Here is a 20154-nt window from a genome sequence, read left to right on the forward strand (position 1 = left end):
GTGACAGCAATACTTTTTCCTTTGTGCACACTATAGTTTTTAGTGTAATGATAGTACAGCAAGCATGCTTTATAGACAAGTTGTACACAACCATTCACGGAAATAATAATCCAAATGAAATTATTATTTCAGTACCAGATACAATTTCAGTTACAAATGTTAACTTTCAGATAAGTTAAATGTATGTTTCTGACATTCAGTTACAAGCATTATTATTATCATTTTAGCAATGGCCTTGCAGCTGACATCAGTGGAAATGCAACCATGGGAGTATAAAAAGAAAATGTTTTGTGAAGTGGCATACCAAAGATTAGTTTAGTATTCCTTCTTCAAAAGGAATTCATGTCTGTTACAAAAATTCTAAAAGTGAAGTGTTTGGAATTTTTTCAATAATATTTTCTTTTACTGAGAAAAATTGTTAGAATCCACCAGAAATAAGATTTGTGAGGGCTTGCAGTTTCTGAATCAGCTGATATTCTTGGTTGTCAAAATAAACATACCTTACCACAACTATTAAAGTGTCTTCATACACAAAGAGTAATTTGAAATAAGAAAGATATCATGCTATAAAGTGCTGTATACACTACCTATCACTGTGATCAGTTAAACAATGCAATTTCTAGAAAAGGTATTTTGTCTGCTAAAGTTCATGTAGGTGGTCTGTGCTATGAAGTAACTTTAATATGTGCTAAGGGACAATCCAAATATGTGGAACATGAAACTTGGTCTAAAACTGAAAAATAAAAAACAATTATGAATATTATAGATGGAACACAGTCCAGTAAACTGCTGCAACAGAATTGCAATACAATATCTTCCTGGTATCATTTACAAGGATACTGTCAGAGAGCAACAAACAAACAGTGAAACACAGCAAGTATAACCAAATTTCTTTACAAGTGTCAATTCCTATGGCACCATAAAACTTATTATTCTAAACATACTTACTTAAAAATTCTACATAAGTGCTCTCATAGACAGTGACACAAGCAAAATTCACACATAAACAAGTTCGGTTATAACTTGAATTAAGAAGACAAGGTAATATGAAATCAGACAAGCAACAAATGGCAAAGAAGCTGCCACTGAAATAACTTTCCTGATATTTGTTAAGAGTGAGCAACATGAACATGTAATAAGAATAGAGAACATAATATGGAGTTAAAAACAATTATACAAAGAACTTATAGAAAAACACCAATGAAACATGGAAAAAAAAACAGAAAATATTAGTTGGAAATGGCTGAAAGAATTTCAACGAAATCTATCATGTACTTTCAAGAAGAGTGGATGGGAATTTTTGTACATCAGCTTAGTGTGATTCTTGAAAGAAACATATGCAAGACAAATTGTGTATCTGTATGTGACACTTTTCTAATTAGCAAAAGGCACCTTTTGGGAGCAGTGATTCCCTGATCATGTTTCACAACCAAAGCAGACTGCAGTGGGTGCCACCAGACTCAGCCCTAACCTTTCACTCAGTATTATTCTTATACTGCCTGTGTACAGATGCTATTCTTACATATCTCAACTTCTAGATTGCCATGTATAAGTGATAGCTGGCAGGACAGTCAGGTACTGCATACAACTCAAAACTGTGAGCTCTACATTTAAATCCTATAAACACTGGAGGCAGACATCTGTTTAACAATGCAAGTCCTCATACACAAAAGGTTGGAAACATCATACAGTGTGTATCATCACATTGCCAGAGATATTATCCAACATGTAATGCTGTAGCCACATAGAATGTTCCCCAGTTCAGGATAATTAAGGTACATCAAGTTTTACGGAGGTTACAACAGGGTTACTGAACAAAGGATATTGGAAAAACTGAATATAAAGGACTGCAAAATTCTTGTTCTTATTTATTTTAAATTTGTGACTCACAGTCATCATATCGTTAGTGTAGTAGGCCTACTTCCATACTTCATTAGTGCAGTACTGTCTGAGAATCCAAAAGCTATGAACAATATGGTTCCTGTAACTGATACCAGCAAAAGGATAATGTTTTTAGAAAGAATTCAGCAGTAAATAGGACTGGAATGCTTTCATATTGCGCTGTTTCATGCTTTGCAAATGTAATAAATATTGCTGAGACTTTCAGACATGGTGTCAAATAAAATACTCAGTAATATTTCAATAATGAACATGCTTGTCATTTTCAGGCAGTTTTGTCAGTTGATGAAGGCCTTGCAGTGCTCTTCTTCTGACAGTGAACATCCTTCACTGAACTAACAGAGGTTTTAACAACATCTCATCTGAGTCAACACCCAATGCAGCAACAAAGGCAATTTCCACTTAACAGGCCTTGACCTTTGCTTTTGTGGTGCCCAGACCCCCTCTCAGATGAAAAGTCTAACTTTTTAACAAAGTATGATGCCTCCATAAGAAGAGTCATACTCATTCCTTCTGGTTGTAGCAGTTTTGGCAGAAGTGAAAAAATTCATTATATATAAGTGACCACAAAGTATTCAGTTCAGAAAGAGACACAGAGTTGAGTTGCAGATGCACTGAACACAACCAAGCACTTATGGACAAGAATGAATGCTTTATTGGTGGGAACTTCAAATTCTCTTTTGGTAAGTTTGTATGGAATTCAAATCTCTTACTGTTGCAAACTGTAAAGAGCAAGTAACTCAGCAAAACATTTTAGTGAATTATCTGTACCAACACCAAAAGTAGCTGCCTAAGTACTGAGAGAAGAGATACCTTTGGCATGTAAAGACTGAATGATCATATACCAATTAAGAACACTCCCCAACTGCTGTGTAGAAGTCACTACCAAGAGGAGTACAAAGTGCCATTTTATTTCTTTTTCCATTGATGCACTTTGTTTCTGAAAGGCATTGGCTGAGTTAGCTGAGGTTCATCAAATAATTTTATATGTTTACCCTGCCACTTTTTTTTTATCTTTAGACAAGGGCAGAACATGATAAAACCAATCAGTTCAAGGAAAGCAATATAATACCTATGGAAGCAAGCTACTGGCTGATGTTCATGAACTAAAATATCTGAGCAACAGGGTTAAGTAGAAACAAGTATTAAATAATAAGAACATTGTAGTTGCATGCTGTCAAACAAGGAGAAAATACTTGTCCAGATTGGAGGACCAGTTCTTAAATGATGTATTCTGTGGAAGCAGCTTGAACTACAATATGACATCTATCCTGCAAATTCGTACATGATCTTCAGTATCTGTTCATTTACAGTTGGACTCTTACTGAAAAGATATTTTATATCCAAACTGCACAGAGATACAAACACAGAGAATAGTTTCCTCACTTATCATTCTTGAAGTGCTCATCCACATAAAAATTTGTCCAGTGCAATAGAAATCTCCAAAATGAATTACTATGTCAGACTGGTTCTCATAATTGTAATGTTTTATTACTTGTTTCAACTTGCTCTGCACGATAGGGACTCCAAAGTAAAAAACAGGTAAATAACAAAAACATCCATAACGTTTTGTGTATTGGTGATAGTTGTCATTTTAGACCCACTGGAAGTCTCCCAGCACCATTTTCATTTTTGAGGAACACAGTGAGAAGATGCATGAATAATTTTGAATTGAGTAAGAAGCACATGGTACTGCATATTAGCAGGCATTAACATGCTGAATCCTAAGATGTAATCTGGAATTAGTTGACAATGTGCATTTACGGAAGAGAATTTTTTCACTGTAACTCATGCCACAGCCTGTTAGTGTTCATCCAGATACTAAAGAAATATATGTAAATCCAGCAATGTGCTTGAAAACTAGTGGAAAAACTCTTCAGTTTATAATACTACTTTTCAGAAAAACCTTCAGTCACAAAGATTTTGTATGCAAATAGTGGAGATACATAGAAGTAGGGAACAGTTTACCCACAAATGATAACTGAAGTACTAATACAAACAAAAAGGATTCAGTTTAAATAAAAGTCTCCATAAAGAATTATCATATCACTCTGGTTTTTGTAATTGTAGTATTTTATTACTCATTTCAACTTACTGTGCATTATATGGGCTCCAAATACACAAACTGATTCACATGTTTTACTTACATTCTGTGATGTACAACAATTTCAGTCGCTTGTTCATAAGAACTTTGAGGGAGACAGAAACAATAAATTGTATCTTGGGATGCCAATACAGTAACTCAGTTGTTATTTAAAACTTCGGGGGAATGTTAAGGTGAAATGTATTTACAACCATAGGTTACAATGAGAATCAAATTTGTACAAAGTGTGACAAAGCTTGCTTAGGTAATACTCCCTGACCTAGATGAACACACAGGAAACTATAGAGTAAATAAGATTCAGAAGCCTGCTATGTAAAAAGAATCTGATGCCATTTATTAGACACTTCAGTAAACCTACTGACAATCAGTGCAATTTTAGGTTACTGAACCCATTTGATAAAGCTGTTGCGGGTGACAGCTTTCACTCATGACTGCCATTGTAGGATTCTGTAATAGTTTAAGAAATGCCAATGAGTGAGTAAAAGAATTATGGAATTGGAATAAATACTCAGCCTAAATATTTGTCTTCTGGAAGTGATTAAGCTTCATGAGTTATTTTTAAGTTATACAACTACTGGCTGTTTAACGCAAATAAATTTTACAGTATTCATTGTTTATTGGAATAGTGTCAACACATGTGCATGGATACATCACTATCATGTAGCATGCTCATAAAACAATCTTGGAAAAATAGTAACAAAAATTTCAGAAAGGTCTCTCGCATATTCTGAGCTCTGGAAAAATTTTAAGCATTGTTTACACTGATAAACAGTTGCTAAGAATCCTCTTGATATTAAACTCTTTTTTTTAAGTATAAGAATGTCCCTCTTCTTTTTAAATCAATTGCTTATCAAATGCATGGCTGGCAGAAAATTCTGATGATAACACGCAAAACAGCCTGCTATGCGGTTGTCAAATTTTTATCCAGTAATGTAAATGTATCCTCAAATGGTAAACAGTTCCATTTACCATCTGCAAGAGTAAGGTAAAAGTTTCTCCTTTATTTTTATGAAACAAAGTCCTTGACTAATATTATGTCAATGTAAATTTGTTTTTAATTTCATGATATCTTGTCTCTAAAGACTTTGAATGCTTTGAAATATGCTGCAATATCTATTATGTATGTTATGATTTCCGTACCTTTACTGAATAACTTTCTTTATTCTCACTATTCCAAAAAGAAAAGTAAGAGAACTTTAATTACACACCATACCTACAAAATGAGAGCAGGAGACCTTGAAATAGATCAAGTATTCAGATTTTTGACCATTTGTAGTTAATTTTCTCACACAATGGATGTAGTGCTGTACAACCATCTAGCAACTGCTTGCTGTGCTACAGACAGAAACTATTAAATCACTTGAAGTTATTCATTTAAAGAGATAAACAATGTTCACATCTGTTGGAAATTATGTACATGGATCTTTCTAATCATAGCATAACTAAAAAAACAGTCCTTCTGTAAAAGCTGGCCTGCTGTTTTAGGTATGCTGTATGTTACACCTACCATTTTCTTAGAATGCTGAGATGTTAGAAGAGTGTGCACAGAGAGTTGACATGTTTAATTTCAACTCTGTCACCTGTCACTGTTTACGATAACCAACAATGATTTTAAATTTGTACTATGGTTTACTTGAAAGAAAACTTATAGAAGATTTAGACAATGGACAGGATGAAATGCATCAAAAAAGAAATCATAGAAGCTACTGAATAACTTTACATCTGATGTTCCTTTTACACACCATTTACATTATTATTCTTATTGATATTTGGTGTTGTGAGCTTTTAACAGCCACAGAAATTAATTTAAACTCTACATACACATACATTTTACATTTTCCACATTAAAGCGTCAATTTGTATTTACACAACTGAAAATGACATTCAACCATGGACTTCATTTGTAAACCCACTCGGATTTGTGCTTTACAACTTTAAATTATTTTAAGATTACATGGAAGATGAAATCATTTGTAGAAAACTATTTCCTGAAATGAGTTTGTTGCATATTAATTCTTTACAAAAAAAATATTATACTGTTATAATATTGAAAATCAAATACAATTAGCCATTAGGCTCTAGATACTACTACACATGGAATAGTGCAGTCTTTGGAACATTAAAAAATTGCAACTTATTCCTTAGATATTATCATCAGTTTACTGAAACAGTAATTAAAATCTTTTAACAATATTTCCTTCAAAGGCTGGCGACAGAGAAACAGTTTTCTTAAAATGAAACAGAATGTAACAAATGGAAGATATGATTAAAAACAGCAATGAAGCTGTTAAATTTTTGAAATCAAATCTAAAGAATCTCATTCATTACAGTATCACATATTTACCTGTTTAAGCAATTGTCCTTGAACACACATTTCATAAACAACACAAGGTCATATGGAATTAAAAGATATTTTCACACAAACCATTTCCTGAATATACACTCCACAACCTTGGCAGCTCCATCATCCTACAACATTAATACTGGTACAACCATCAAATAAGTAGTGTAGTACATATGAATATAGTTATATTTATATAATGGCACAGGTAATGGCAGTATAGCTTTGACAATCTTGCCACTCCAACTCCTACTGATTTCCAAACAAGCCAACAACAATTCTTTTGCATCGAGCATATATGAATATGTTACAAATGGATGGTCAGCTATAGAGATACAAATTAATGTTTATCTAGGGACCAAAGCTTAATTTTGACTGTTTTGTGATGTATTCTTTAGTTACATGTCAGGATAGCCTGTATGAACAAGTAGTATTCTGCATGGTTGTGACATTAAAGTGTTTCTTCTATAGATTAAAATGAATTTTACCATCTATGAATATTTAATACCACTGAATGTCAAGACTCCCAAAATTTAAGCTTTTCACATATTTTAAAAGATATTCCCTTGTTTTTATCAGAGTTTTTAAATTTATATAAATACATGTTCAAACCTCTTAGTTATCTTTTACATGACCTTGAAACTCACATGGCTACATGGAAGGTTAGAGAAGTACATACTTCAAATGTTCAAAAAGCACTATACAGGAAGAGAATAGGTTGCAATGAAATAAATTTTTGCATTTTGGAGTTCAGTACTGATAGAGTTGCTTAAACTCTGGGAATCCACCCAGACGGATGTATTTAATTCTCTAAAGAAATAATCCATACTTTACTCGCCAAAAGCATATTCCTCTAAATGTTATAGGCAGCTTTTGATTAGTTTCAGCAAGTACTGGAATATCTTGTTAACAACAGATCCGTACATTTCTCTGCTGATCAAAGCACGAACACAGTTCATTCTTTCCTTGACCACAAACATTTTTATACCTTATGCACCTTCACTTACAAGAAATAGTGCCACATTACATACAACAGATTTTCGTTAAAGTCAGTCAACGTCATATAGTAATATGTACAAAGAATGACTTTTATTCAATCCATAAATGACTGCAGTGCTCCCATAGTGACATTTGTTGTGTAGTGAAACTAACCAAATTTCTTTATTTCACAAATACTTTGGTGTTTATAAATAATAATGGCATCGGCCTTATCATATGGGAAAATGCAATCAAATATGGTCAGTATTTATTCTATAACAGTAATCATGCCACTGCATATTCAATTTTTATACAGTCAACTATTATCAACAAAAAATATTTTTGAACACTTTTTGTTCTGTTGGAAAAATTATATCTATTATCTGTCACTATACATTTAATCAATGTGGCTACAGCACACAATATGTTGGAAATATTTAGTAATAAAATTGTGCAATTTGACATTCCTTCTAAAATTAATTTCACTCAGATATTAAAAAAACTGAGAGAGCAATGACTTAATTCACAAAATCTCATGCACTAGAAAATTTCCTGTTTTATTTCATTGAATGATATCTAACATTGTGTAACAGTTCTACTGAAATACAGAACTACTATGAAATCTACATAAATGTTGAAAATCAAAACAGATCACACACATTGTTATTTTGAAAAAGAAATGAAAATAGTCTACCCGAGCAAAGAAGGCATTTTGAAGTGAAAGTCATTTAAAAAAACACATTAATATGACTTTCTCTTGTGTTTTTATTCTTCCAAATCACTACCCAGCTTGTGCTTTCTTAAAGCACTCTCCACCATAGGAAGACATGGTTCAGTGAGTTGCTTTATTTATTGTCAACACCTCCCCACATTTCACATTTCCTTTCCTTTTTCACAGTACAGTAACAAGGCTAAAAAATATTGTAGACACTGCTTTCTGCATTTAAGTGGCATGCGTGTATTATTGCTATAATAAGCAGGAGATGTCAGAAACTCATTTTTTCTTCACACGTCATTTTCTCACTCACAGCACAAATAGTCATTTTGCAAAGTAGTAAGTTGTCATTTCACACACACTTCACTCACATGTTTGTATCAAAATGTTACGGCACCAATTAACTAAATATGCGGTTGTAAAATACACACATACCGTGTGCTAGCAATGTCTTTAGAGTGAATATCACCATTTCAAAAACTGTGATGCACTTAAATCAACCTGTCAGCTGAAGGCCAGACTCCCATAGTTTGTGGGCCATTAATGGCAGTGCATTTATAGACAGGGAGGAACTTATTGTGCAAAATAAGTGCAGCACATTTTATTATGAAATCTTCATGTTCATATCTTGATTTGGACACAAAATTGTTTCAGAAGATATGCACAGACATCCTGCATATGGAAATGTTCAGGTATAAGGGACGCACAGCACCTTTTTGAAACTACTTCTTCTTTACTTGTGAAGAACGATGATAACCAAAAACATTTCACATACCTAAGGTAGAATCTGGGCTCAAGGGTTCCAAACTGTCTTGATCAATCTATAAAAGGAGAAAAAATTGTATAATATAACAATGACATGTTTTTCTGGTTGTAAATTTAATGTAAACATAATCATTACAAATTGGAAATTAAAGTTTCTCAGTATTGCAAGGTATATCTATCCAAATAATATCTCTAAGCTTTCAGTGTGAAAATGGAAAACCTTGGCTGAAATGTAAACAATGGCAAGAGAAGCAAGAGAAAAGACAGCCACTGAATTTTTAGAAGAGAGGAGAGAGTTTAGATTAGATTAGTTTTACTTTCATTCCATTTGATCCATAGTGAGGAGGTCCTCCAGGATGTAGAATATGTCAGAAAAACAATAATGCATGACAAATATTTACAACTAAAAAAATAAGTTAATGTATCTTCCATAGGCCCCAAGTGAATATAAAATTAAAAAAAATTTTTTTAAATTTATAAGGTAACAAACATACAATGGAACTACTACAATACTTACTTACAATGAACACATTACTGCACTGAAATGGTACATAAGTTAGATCGTACTTTACACACACACACACACACACACACACACACACACACACACACACACAAATTCAGGTGATTCTAGTGAGAAATTCATCAATGGAATAGGAGTTGGCCACCAATAAATCATTTAGGCTTCTCTTAAACTGAATTTCATTGGTTTTTAAGCTTTTTATGGCTGCTGGCAAGTTATTGATAATGTGTATTCCTGAATAATGCACACGTTTTTGTGCAAGAGTACACATTATTCAGGAACACACATTTTCAATAACTTGTGTAATTCTGTGTATGTGTTCTACAGTGCACTCTGAACAACACAACTTTGACAGCAAAGTTACAATATACATTTGTCTACCCACAGATATTTGAGCTTTCAAAAGCTTGCACTGCCATCTTCATCATAAGCAGCAATAAACTACTGATGTATAGGATTGTAGTGTAATTTCCATTTCAGGGAAACTGCGAACTTCTTTGAGATAGTTTCAAAGTATGTCTGTAACGAAAGGTGAGTCAAGATGGCACTGTCACAAGAATAGTGCTGTCGAAAGCATGGATGATTGACACAATCATTGATGCTGTTCCCTACAATGGGACAGCACTTTACTCAAGACACTTTCACCGCCATGCAGGGCAGTTTGTGTGCTTCAGAGAAGCTGAGGGCTATGCTGGCAGTAGCTCAGATACCAGCAGGGCCTCTCAAGCCCAGCAGGCCTTGATAGAGAAGCCAGGTGAAGTGTGTCCCACACCATAGGGCAGGGAGAACTCAAAAGGCATAGAGAAGCCAACTTCCCTATGGGAGTAAATGCTAAAAAACCCATGTCCACCAGGATGTGGTCATGTTATGGAACAACCACAAGGGCCTCGAATAATGGAGAGACATACAGAACATGACTTCAGCAAAGGAAAAAGATGAAAGATTGGCCAATAGTAACTTAGAATATTTGAATAACCTTGAAACCTGGTTAAATGAAAGAAAGGCTGGAAGAGGTCATGAAATTTACGTACAATATTGTGGCACTACAAGAAGTGAGACGGCAAGAGCAAGGACAGATAGATATTCCTCCATATTCTTAATTTGAAAATTAATATTTTGGATCTTCTAAAGCGACTAGGTTCAGCAACTTTTGCAATCAGAATAATTGCCAATTTTGAGGATATAGATATTAGTAAGCTAACATACTTTGCATACTTTCACTCTCCGATGTCATATGGAATAATATTTTGGGGTAACTCAATACTTAGACAAAAAGTATTCACTGCTCAAAAGAAAGTGGTTAGAATAATGTGTGGGGTTCATAGTTGCATATCTTGTAGGCATATTTTTAAAAGACTGGGAATTCTTAAAACAGCCTCACAGTACATTTACTCACGAATGAAATTTGTTCTTAACAACATGGGCCAGTTTAAAAACAACAGTGACACTCAGGATTATAATACCAGAAAAAAAAACTTACACTATCCTTTACTCAACCTATCTTTGGCATAGAAATGGGTAAAATATGCTGGTATAAAAATTATTGACAAATTACCAGATGAAATAAAATGTCTGACAGACAGCAGTAATAGCTTCAAAAATAAACTGAAATCATATCTCCTTGACAACTCCTTCTATACCATAGATGAATAAAAAATCAAGTATCACATGTGCATTTCTTGTGCACTTGACACATTCCACATCATAATGGCTTCCGTACCATGCAATTGATCAATGGAACATGCAACCATCTAACTAACTAACTCTGCTCTATTGTGGACCATAAAGAAGAACAGGTCTATATGGGACAGGATTTATAATAACAAGAGAGATTAGGAAAAGTCTTTTGGAATTTGAACTTATAAACAAAACTCTCTGCAGACTGTTAATAAAAGGAGACTGGCAGTCTGGACTCGGTAGCCAGAGATAGTGGTCATGTGTGTGTGTAAGTTGCATTTGCATGTATGTGTGTGTATCTTGTCTAATTCAGAAGAGGGCTTTTGACCAAAAGCTTACTTGTTTATCAGTCTTTTTGTTGTGCCTATCTGCGACTCAACATCTCCACTATGTGGTGAACAGCAGTCTATCTTTTTCATAATATTGTCTTAAATAAACATTAAAGGTGTCCTAACAGACAGTGAGGAATCAATGGAATATCTAGGTAGATGGAAGAGGATACAGAGAAACAGTTGGGTTAGGAAGAAAGGAAGGAAATGAGTGATTTAATGACAAATGTAGACTAACAATACAACATAAAATGTAGCAAGACTGGGAATGCTACAGAGAAAAACAAGAAGAAATGTTGCTGAGGTTTTCTGTCTGAAGACCAGTTTTATGCAACTCTCCATGTTACTCTGTCCTGTGCAAGCCACTTCATCTCTGAAAATTACTGCAACTTACATCCTTTTTAATCTACTTACTGTACTCGTCCATTGGTTTCCCTCTAAAACTTTTACCCCCCACACTCCCCTCCAGTACTTAATTAGTGATCCCTTGATCCCTCAGATAGTGTCCTATCAACCAGTTGCTTCTTTTAGCCAAGTTCTGCCACAAATTTCTTTTCTCCCCAATCCTGTTCAGTATCTCCTCATTGGTTATGCACTTCACACATCTAATCTTCAGAATTTTCTGTAGCACCACATTTCAAAAGCTTCTGTTCTTTTCTTGTTTTAACTGTTTGTCACCCATGCCTCACTTCCTTCCATGGCTACATTCCAGACAAGTACCTTCAGAAAAGACTTTCTAATGCTTAAATCTATCATTTTAATTGAATCATCTGTCAGTTCTTGATGAAACATATAAATTAACTAAACAAACGCTATTTTTAGCCTTGTTTCACAATTTATTATTAATGTTATTGCACAACCTAGGTTTTGAGTTATAAGCCTGTTTTCAAGTACATTACTGATTCCCAAAGGTGAGAATTCACACAGAAACATGATGAGAAGGCAAAGATAATCTCAACTTTTTAAGGTATTGATCCATAGTTTAATGTACAATTACAAAAATGACCATTTCTTAACAAATTACACACATTATTACACATTCACCAATTATACTACAGTGACCGTACTAAACTTATGCATCAGCCGAGATATTTTTAACTACAATGGACTGGGGCCCAAAGTTTTGCTTCTATCCTGGGGTTGTGATCTCGTGTAAAAGAGATGAATAACTGAATTGGGTTTGCTCATTTAATAATAGGTGTGGGGATATACCCACCGGTTTTTTTAATTTCTAAAATTTAAAATTGGTCAAATTTGGCCCCCCTTTCCTCTGTGTGTAGGACTTGTACATCTATTGTGTATTTATGATTATTGTTCAGGCAATGTTCTGCAAAGGCCGAACCAGGCTTCCTCATCCTCCAGCTTTTGAGGTGTTCCTTAAGCCTGGTACAGATTGCCCTCCCCATCTGCCCAATGTAACAAGACTGACACTCATGGCATGTGGTTTTATAAACCCCACTTTTTGTGATAGCTGGATGTTTGTCTTTTGCATTGAACAAAAAGCTACCTATTATCTGAGGGACATAGAAAAACACAGAGAAACCCTTCGCCTTCAAGATGTTACTTATGCTATGTGATATTTTCCATATAAAAGGTAATCTGCACCATTTATTTTCCTGTTTGTCTGTGTTTTTCATTGGGGACAGTAGGGACCTGGCTTTCTTCTTCATGTTTTTAGCCAAAATATTATAATTGGTGTTGGGGTCAAATTCATTATTTATGGCTACTGTTTTTATTGTATTACGTTCCTGGTCAAAGTCTTCTTGGGACATAGGGACAGAAAGGAGACGGTGGATCATGTGATGGAATGCTGCTTGTTTTTAGGTTGTTGGACGTTGGGAGGAAGCTGGGATGAAAGTGTCAGTGAAGGAATCTTTTCAGTAAATTTTAAATTTATGGTTACTGCCTTCTATCTCTAAGCTAATGTCCAGGAAATTTATGTTGCCCTTATTCTCTCAACATCACCTGTTTTAATCTGACTACATTCCATTACCCTTGTTTTGCTTAATAATGTTCATCTCATGTCCTCCTTTCAAGACACTCATCATTCCATTCAGATGCTCCTCCAGGTCCTTTGCTGTCTCTGGCAGAATTACAACGCCATCAGCAAACCTCAAAGTTTTTATTCCTTCTCTCTGAACTTTATTTATTTCTCCATATTTTTCTTTTGTTTCCACTGCTGCTCAATGTACAGATTGAATAACATCAGAGATATGCTACAACACTGTCCTGCTTCCCTCCAGTGTAATGCCACAGTTTAGAAGAAAATTAAAGGATTAGCTTCTGGAAAATTCTTTTTCACTCTCTTAATGAATTCTTTAATGCATAACTTAGATGTGACACATTGTACTTGTAATATTTGCTATTACCACTTTGTAATGGAACACAATAATGTATGTTAGAACAGAAATTTTTGCTCAGGCTAATGATGTACTTTAATTCTATCAAAACTGTAACATGTAGTATGGATAATTGTAATTTATTATTTGATTGTTTTATACCTGTGTTTATTATTGGGAATGCCTAAGCTTGTAATCATTAGCATATTTTGTTCCTATACACATATTACAGTTTGTATCTATTACTATCTTTAGTACAGTCCCATGTATAATTATGATTCATTCTGTATCCGCATAATTCTATTGTGTACTGGATCAATGGAACACAAGTAAATAAATATCAACCACTGTTTCCCTTTCATGCCCCTCGACTCTTATAACTGCTGTCTAGTTTCTGTACAATTTGTAAATAATCTTTCAACCCCTGGCTTTCACCTCTGATATTTTCAGAGTTACAAACAATGTAGCCCAATCAACAACATCAAAAGCTTTCTCCAAATCTACAAAAGCTATAAAGGTAGCTTTGTCTTTCATTTCCTTAAGGTAAGTCATAGGGTCAGTACTACCTTGTGTGTTCATACATTCTTCTGGAATCCAAACAGATCTTACCCAAGGTTGGCTTCTACCAGTTTTTCCATTCTTCTGTAAATAAATTGTGTTAGTACAAGGGGCATTCAATAAGTAAGGCAACACCTTTTTTAATTTTTTTAAGTATGTTCATTTTATTCAGAATTCCAAATTACAACATACCATATCATTCCCCACTCATGGCTTCAAACCCCTATTTTTCAACATGATCTCCTTTCATTGTGATGCCCTTATAGCAAATTTCACATTTTTTAAATTGAAATCAGCTGAGAAAAAATGTGTTGTCTTACTTATTGAACACCTCTCATATCTAACAACCATGACTCATCAAACTGATAATTTGGTAAGATTCATACATGAAGACAAAATATGTAGGTGCATAAAAAAATTAGGGTATAATGCTCATAAGATATGCAAAAAAAAAGAAAAAGAAAGAAAAAAGAGCTAAAGGAACAAAGTGAAACAAGAAAATTCTTTTATGCAGTAGGAAAGATGAGGAAAAATTTTCCATCAACACAAATGGCATGTAAAAATAGAAATGGTGGGACAATCAGAGAGAAATAAAAAATATTGCAGAGATGGGCAGAATATTTTGAAGATATGCTGAATACTAGCTCAGATCAAGTATCAAAAGATCCACAAGAACAGTAGGAGAATGTAGAGGTAAGAGAAGAGGAAAGGGAAGATGCAAAAAGGTCAACAATGCAAGAGATGAACCTGGTGAAGATGGCATAGAGTCAGAACTTATAAAATTTCAAACAATGGATAATCCAGGATGGAATGTAACAGTATTATGAAAAGGATGTTGCTACTCATCACATAGCAGAGATGCTGAGTCGCAGACATGCTCAACAAAAAGACTGTCACAAAATAAGCTTTTGTTGTGCTATCTGATAACTCAGCATCTCTGCTAAGACTGTAACAAAATAAGCTTTTGTTGTGCTATCTGCGACTCAAGCATCTCTGCTACGTGGTGAGTAGCAACTATCTTTTCACAACTTATAAAATTTGGCAGTCAACCTATAATATGTGAAATACATGCACTAATAAATAAAAGCATGCTTGAGGACTGGAAAACTTGAATAACATGCCCTATATGCAAGAAAGAAGGAAACTTAGCTTGTGAAATTGAATACAGGATAAAGATAAATATAGCTTCCAGTCTGATAGAGGTACTTCTGATCAGTTGTTTATTATTAGATATATAATGGACAAATTTTATGTACGTGAAATTGATCTCCACTTTCTATTTGTTGATTTTAGAAAAGCTTTTGATAGTGTTAAAACCTGTCAGCTATACATAAAGCACTAAAAGAATTAGGCATCTGTAAGAAGCTGAGAAGATTACCTGAATACCAATGAAAGACACAAAGGCAAAAGTAAATGTGAATAACAAAATGATTTACAAATGGAATGAAGCATCATGATGGTGCCTCCTACAGTCCTGCTTAATTTAGCACTGCATAGTTTAATACACAAAACAGACAAGAGAGGAACAATAATGATGAAATCCAGTCAAATATGTGCATATGCTGATGATATTACAACTGTGGTAAGAGACGTAAATTAATGAAATATTGGATTCCGATGGAGCAAAAACAAGACGAAATACATGGCAATGCTAGAAGAACACAACATGACCTGAAGGCCTGTAATAAATGTTTTAGGGCTGTCAGTTGCTCCTAATATCCTGGTGTCCTCTCAATTAGTGATAATAATATGACACTCTGTATTAGAGAAAGGATACAAGCGAGAAACAGAGCCCGTTATTATTCAAACTTGCAGGTATTTAAGGATTCTCTAATTACAAGGGCGTACTACTACGTGGTATGACCAGTTGTTACATATGTCTCAGTAATGTGGATGATGACAGATGCAGATATGAACAATCTAAGGACATTTGAAAGAAAATTCTTGCGAAAAATTTATGGACCACTGAGAGAGGCAGACAGATGGAATGTAAGATGTAGCCATAAAACAGAAGAATGTACATAAGGGAAGGATATAGTGAAACTTATTAAATCTGAAAGAATATGATGGTTAAGGCATTTGGAGAGGACAACAGATGACTGGATGCCCAAACAAATAATGAAAGACAGATTGTTTTCCGTCAATGGCAATACTATGGTGGTGACAATCTGATCACCGAAGTTAAGCACTGTCAGATGTGGTTGGCACTTAGATGATCACCTGGGTTGCCATCTGCTGTTAATCTACCAGGAATGCACTCAGCCTAAGTATGCCACTTTAGGAGCTACTTGAACAAGTGGAAGTGATTCCATGTCACGAAAACTGATGACACGAAGGCAAGAGAGATGTGCTGAACCCCTGTCTCTCAGTATTGGCATCCAGTGATGCCAGGCAGCCAAGAATGACATAGTGGTCAGACAGTACCGTTGGGCCGTCTGAGGCCTTTTCAGACAGGATTTAGCTTTTTTGTTTTTTGATTGTATTCCACTAGAAGGAATGACTGACCAAGAGATCATGGCTGGATAATGTGCTGGCTCACATTACAAAGACAAGATATGAGGATGCAAGAGAAAACAGAGATGAATGGAGGAAGGTTGTCGAGAATGCCAAGGCCCATCAAGAAAATTATGTGGAAGAGAAACACAAAATCAGATTAAATAAACAGATCTTACAAGATACTTAGGAAAGTAGGAGCTGTTTATCAAACCATGAAATGTGCAAGTATCAATGAAGAAAATAACATGAAATCTCCAGGGAAAGATATTGTGTGGAAAAATTAGATGTATACATTAATAAAAGAACATAGCAACACTATACAAGGAAAAAAGTGACTAAAATATATATAGTAAATATTGTATTATAAAGTTGAACTGAAAATATTCATTTAAAGCCTGATGTGAGTATAATTGAAACTGAAACCTTGCACCATGCTATCACAAACTACAGATAATATTGATGCAATTTTCTTGGTTTATCTTCTGTGTGATAGCCTCATCTTGAAACAATATTTCAACAAATTTCCTACATATCATTCTTGTCTTAAAATGGTGAATATAGAATTTTCAAAGCTTGGCATCAAGGCTATGCTGTTACTCAGCTGACAACATGGGAATATTTAATCAGTGAACTTTGCAATGAGAGCACACATTCTCATACATAGTTAATATACATATTCACATAAGAGCTTCATGAAATGAGGCCATTTGGACATGGTGAGGTGACTGATGGCCTTTGTATCAGATTATATTATATTATATTGCTTAAGAGCTTAACAACAAATCTAAAACAATGTATATAAATAAATTATAACAAGACTGAAATGACACAAAAGCAACATACAGAAAAGAAAATAGTAATAATTAACATTGAAATCATAGAACCAACAGATTTATTGTTTGTTTCATCCTCATAAATTAGATTAGCATAATTACCTCTTCCTCGTGATGTGAATGACCATTTTGATTACTGGAGGTGGTTTCTTTCTCTTTATCTTCTGCTTCAATGAGATTTGTTACAGATGATGTGAACTGCTCTACATCTGGCAGGGAATACTCTTGCAGCAGCCGAACACTCTGTTCATTCTATATAAGACAAGCAATAAAAGAATAGTTATTCACCATGCGAACAGAACTAAACAATATGTTTACTGCTTAGAAATGTGGGGGATGAATAAAAAGCAAGACTGGAGAAAAGGGATAAACTGTTTGTGTGATAAAACTGAAATTATGGTAATCAAATGTGAATGCTAAAATCATATTATCTCTGAATGAAGTAGCTGTGAATAAAGAATCATTTACATGAACGGGATCAACAATATTACACGAAACATGAAAAAATTTTGAAATTTTAAGAAGGAACTTTTCTTCACATACGATCAACAATTGTGTACAATACATTCCAACCTAAAGTAGAACCTCCAGGAATGATGAACAAACCAAGGATGGAAGTTAATAGATTGACAAAATGCTTACAAACTGCTTCTACAGGCAGTGTCAGCTATTGGGTTAGTGCATAAGTTCATAGTGTTTTATTTGTTTTGCATGTTGATATTCTGAGTTTCTATGGGTTTGTGGCAGCTATCGACCAAGTCGTGTATCAACATCTTTGTTTTTCAAGCTCTTTGTGAGCAGCCTGTGGTCACACACAGAATGGTACACACATGTGTATGGAGAATCAACAAGATGTGTATATCTCTTTATATGAGCTTTGGACCAATAAACTAGTGCTTATTACATGTGGAATAGTGTACATCATTAGATCTGGCAATCCTACAACACAAAACCCATATTGGTGACCCCAAATTTATTCACAAGTGCTACAATGAACTCTCATTCCATTGTGCAGTACACAATGGATCACTTGCTACTCACTGCACCACACATGAGCCAACTAGGTTTTCCAATGGATGCTCCGGCATCATTTTCCTATCATCCACTTTGTGTTCAGAATAGTTTGATGCAGTTTACAAATAACCGGCTAGCTGTACTCAACAGGACAGTGCTTATACATTCCCATAACCATGTGTGATGGCATCAGGTATGAACAATAACTTTTATTATCCTACATGAATGAGCCATTGTGTGGCAGTGTCCCATACCAACAGAACATTTTTCATGCACAAAACTTCAGATGCGAACATTTTACGTTGAATGTGAACTTTTCATATGTTCTGAGTGCTCAACAATGGCCGACACAATCTGCTAAAACACCAATGACTATGTTTACAAATTTCCCAAGTGCCAGTGTGAACTTTCCAGCCGGGTCAGTGGTGATACAAATTGAGCCGGACATTCATGACAGAAAAGTTCATGTTTATCCTGGATCTCCAGAATTTGCACCAGCCCCCATACCCTACACCCCCCCCCCCCGCTCCCCCCACCACACTACCAGCATCTGCTTTACGAGTGTTTCTGATGCCTCATCTGCCACGTGTGTTCCACAAACGATATGTGATTTTAACAATTTCAATGCACTCGGTCGTTTCCTGGACATCGTTTGACTATGGTCGACTTTTCCTCACTGGTCCATTCTACACCTGTTGGCATTACTCTGTTGAATGCCTGACTCGTTGATTTCTCAACCATGGTTGAGTCAGTTTGATTTCTCAACCATGGTTGAGCCAGCTGCGCCTACCGTGCCGCGTGCCACTGACAGAGTCATGATCTGGTACACCACTACTGCACCTGAGCCAGTTACGCTGCTGAACTACAGACAAGGAGCGACAGTTTCTGACAAACCATTATGCTAAGACTTTCCCATCTGTTGGCCTAAACTACCACCCCTTCACAAGGAACACTCGCACACATGGTTTGCCTTGGTCGACAACGTCCTGCAGCTACATGGCATTGCTGACGACAACTCTAAATCCCTTTGCTTACTATGTCACCTCCATGATGAACCGGACCTCATCTGCGATATTGTGGCGTCTCCTCCCGCTACGGACAAATATGCATTTGCCTAACACACCATCCTCGAGCGCCTAACCAGATCTACAGAGGAAGCTATCCACCTCATCATCAGTCACGACTCACTAGGTTCTGCAACCCCATCGCATCTCTGGCGTCATCTCCGTGCAACAATTGACGCACATCATATGCCGGACATTACACTTCAGACCATCTGCTTGCTCAAACTTCCTTGCGAAGTTCAAATTCACCTTCTCCATCTAACTTTGGCTCCACTGGATGCTAAACTGAAGATCGCAGACCAGGTTTACAACATCTTGCCACCCCCACATACCCCCTCGGGGGGGGCTTCAGGCCTCAGGAGATGGCACACCTGTGCTGCAGTTTCTATCTTTCAGTAAAGAGTGTGCACGACTCGCTCCACGCATGTGCACGGACCCAATGCTGCCTGGCAACCACTACCGTAACTCCTCTCCTACCAGCTCTACTGCAGCACTGCCATCGGAGGAATCTACAAACAT

The 20154-nt window shown here is 35.5% G+C and overlaps 1 protein-coding gene across 1 annotated transcript in view; it reads right to left on the reverse strand.

Moving 5' to 3' along the window:
• Window positions 1-7870: 7870 nt before the first annotated feature.
• Window positions 7871-20154, reverse strand: part of LOC126262257 (centrosome-associated protein CEP250-like) — a 490208-nt gene continuing 477924 nt past the window's right edge. The window contains exons 18-19 of the mRNA XM_049958743.1: window positions 17660-17809; window positions 7871-8858 (exon numbers count right to left, since the gene is read on the reverse strand). Of these exons, the coding sequence (XP_049814700.1) occupies window positions 8805-8858; window positions 17660-17809 (204 nt within the window). The 3' untranslated portion in view covers window positions 7871-8804. The remainder of the gene's footprint in view (window positions 8859-17659; window positions 17810-20154) is intronic.

This window comes from Schistocerca nitens, chromosome 6 (genome assembly GCF_023898315.1).
Source record: "Schistocerca nitens isolate TAMUIC-IGC-003100 chromosome 6, iqSchNite1.1, whole genome shotgun sequence".
Classification (NCBI taxonomy): Eukaryota; Metazoa; Arthropoda; class Insecta; order Orthoptera; family Acrididae; genus Schistocerca; species Schistocerca nitens.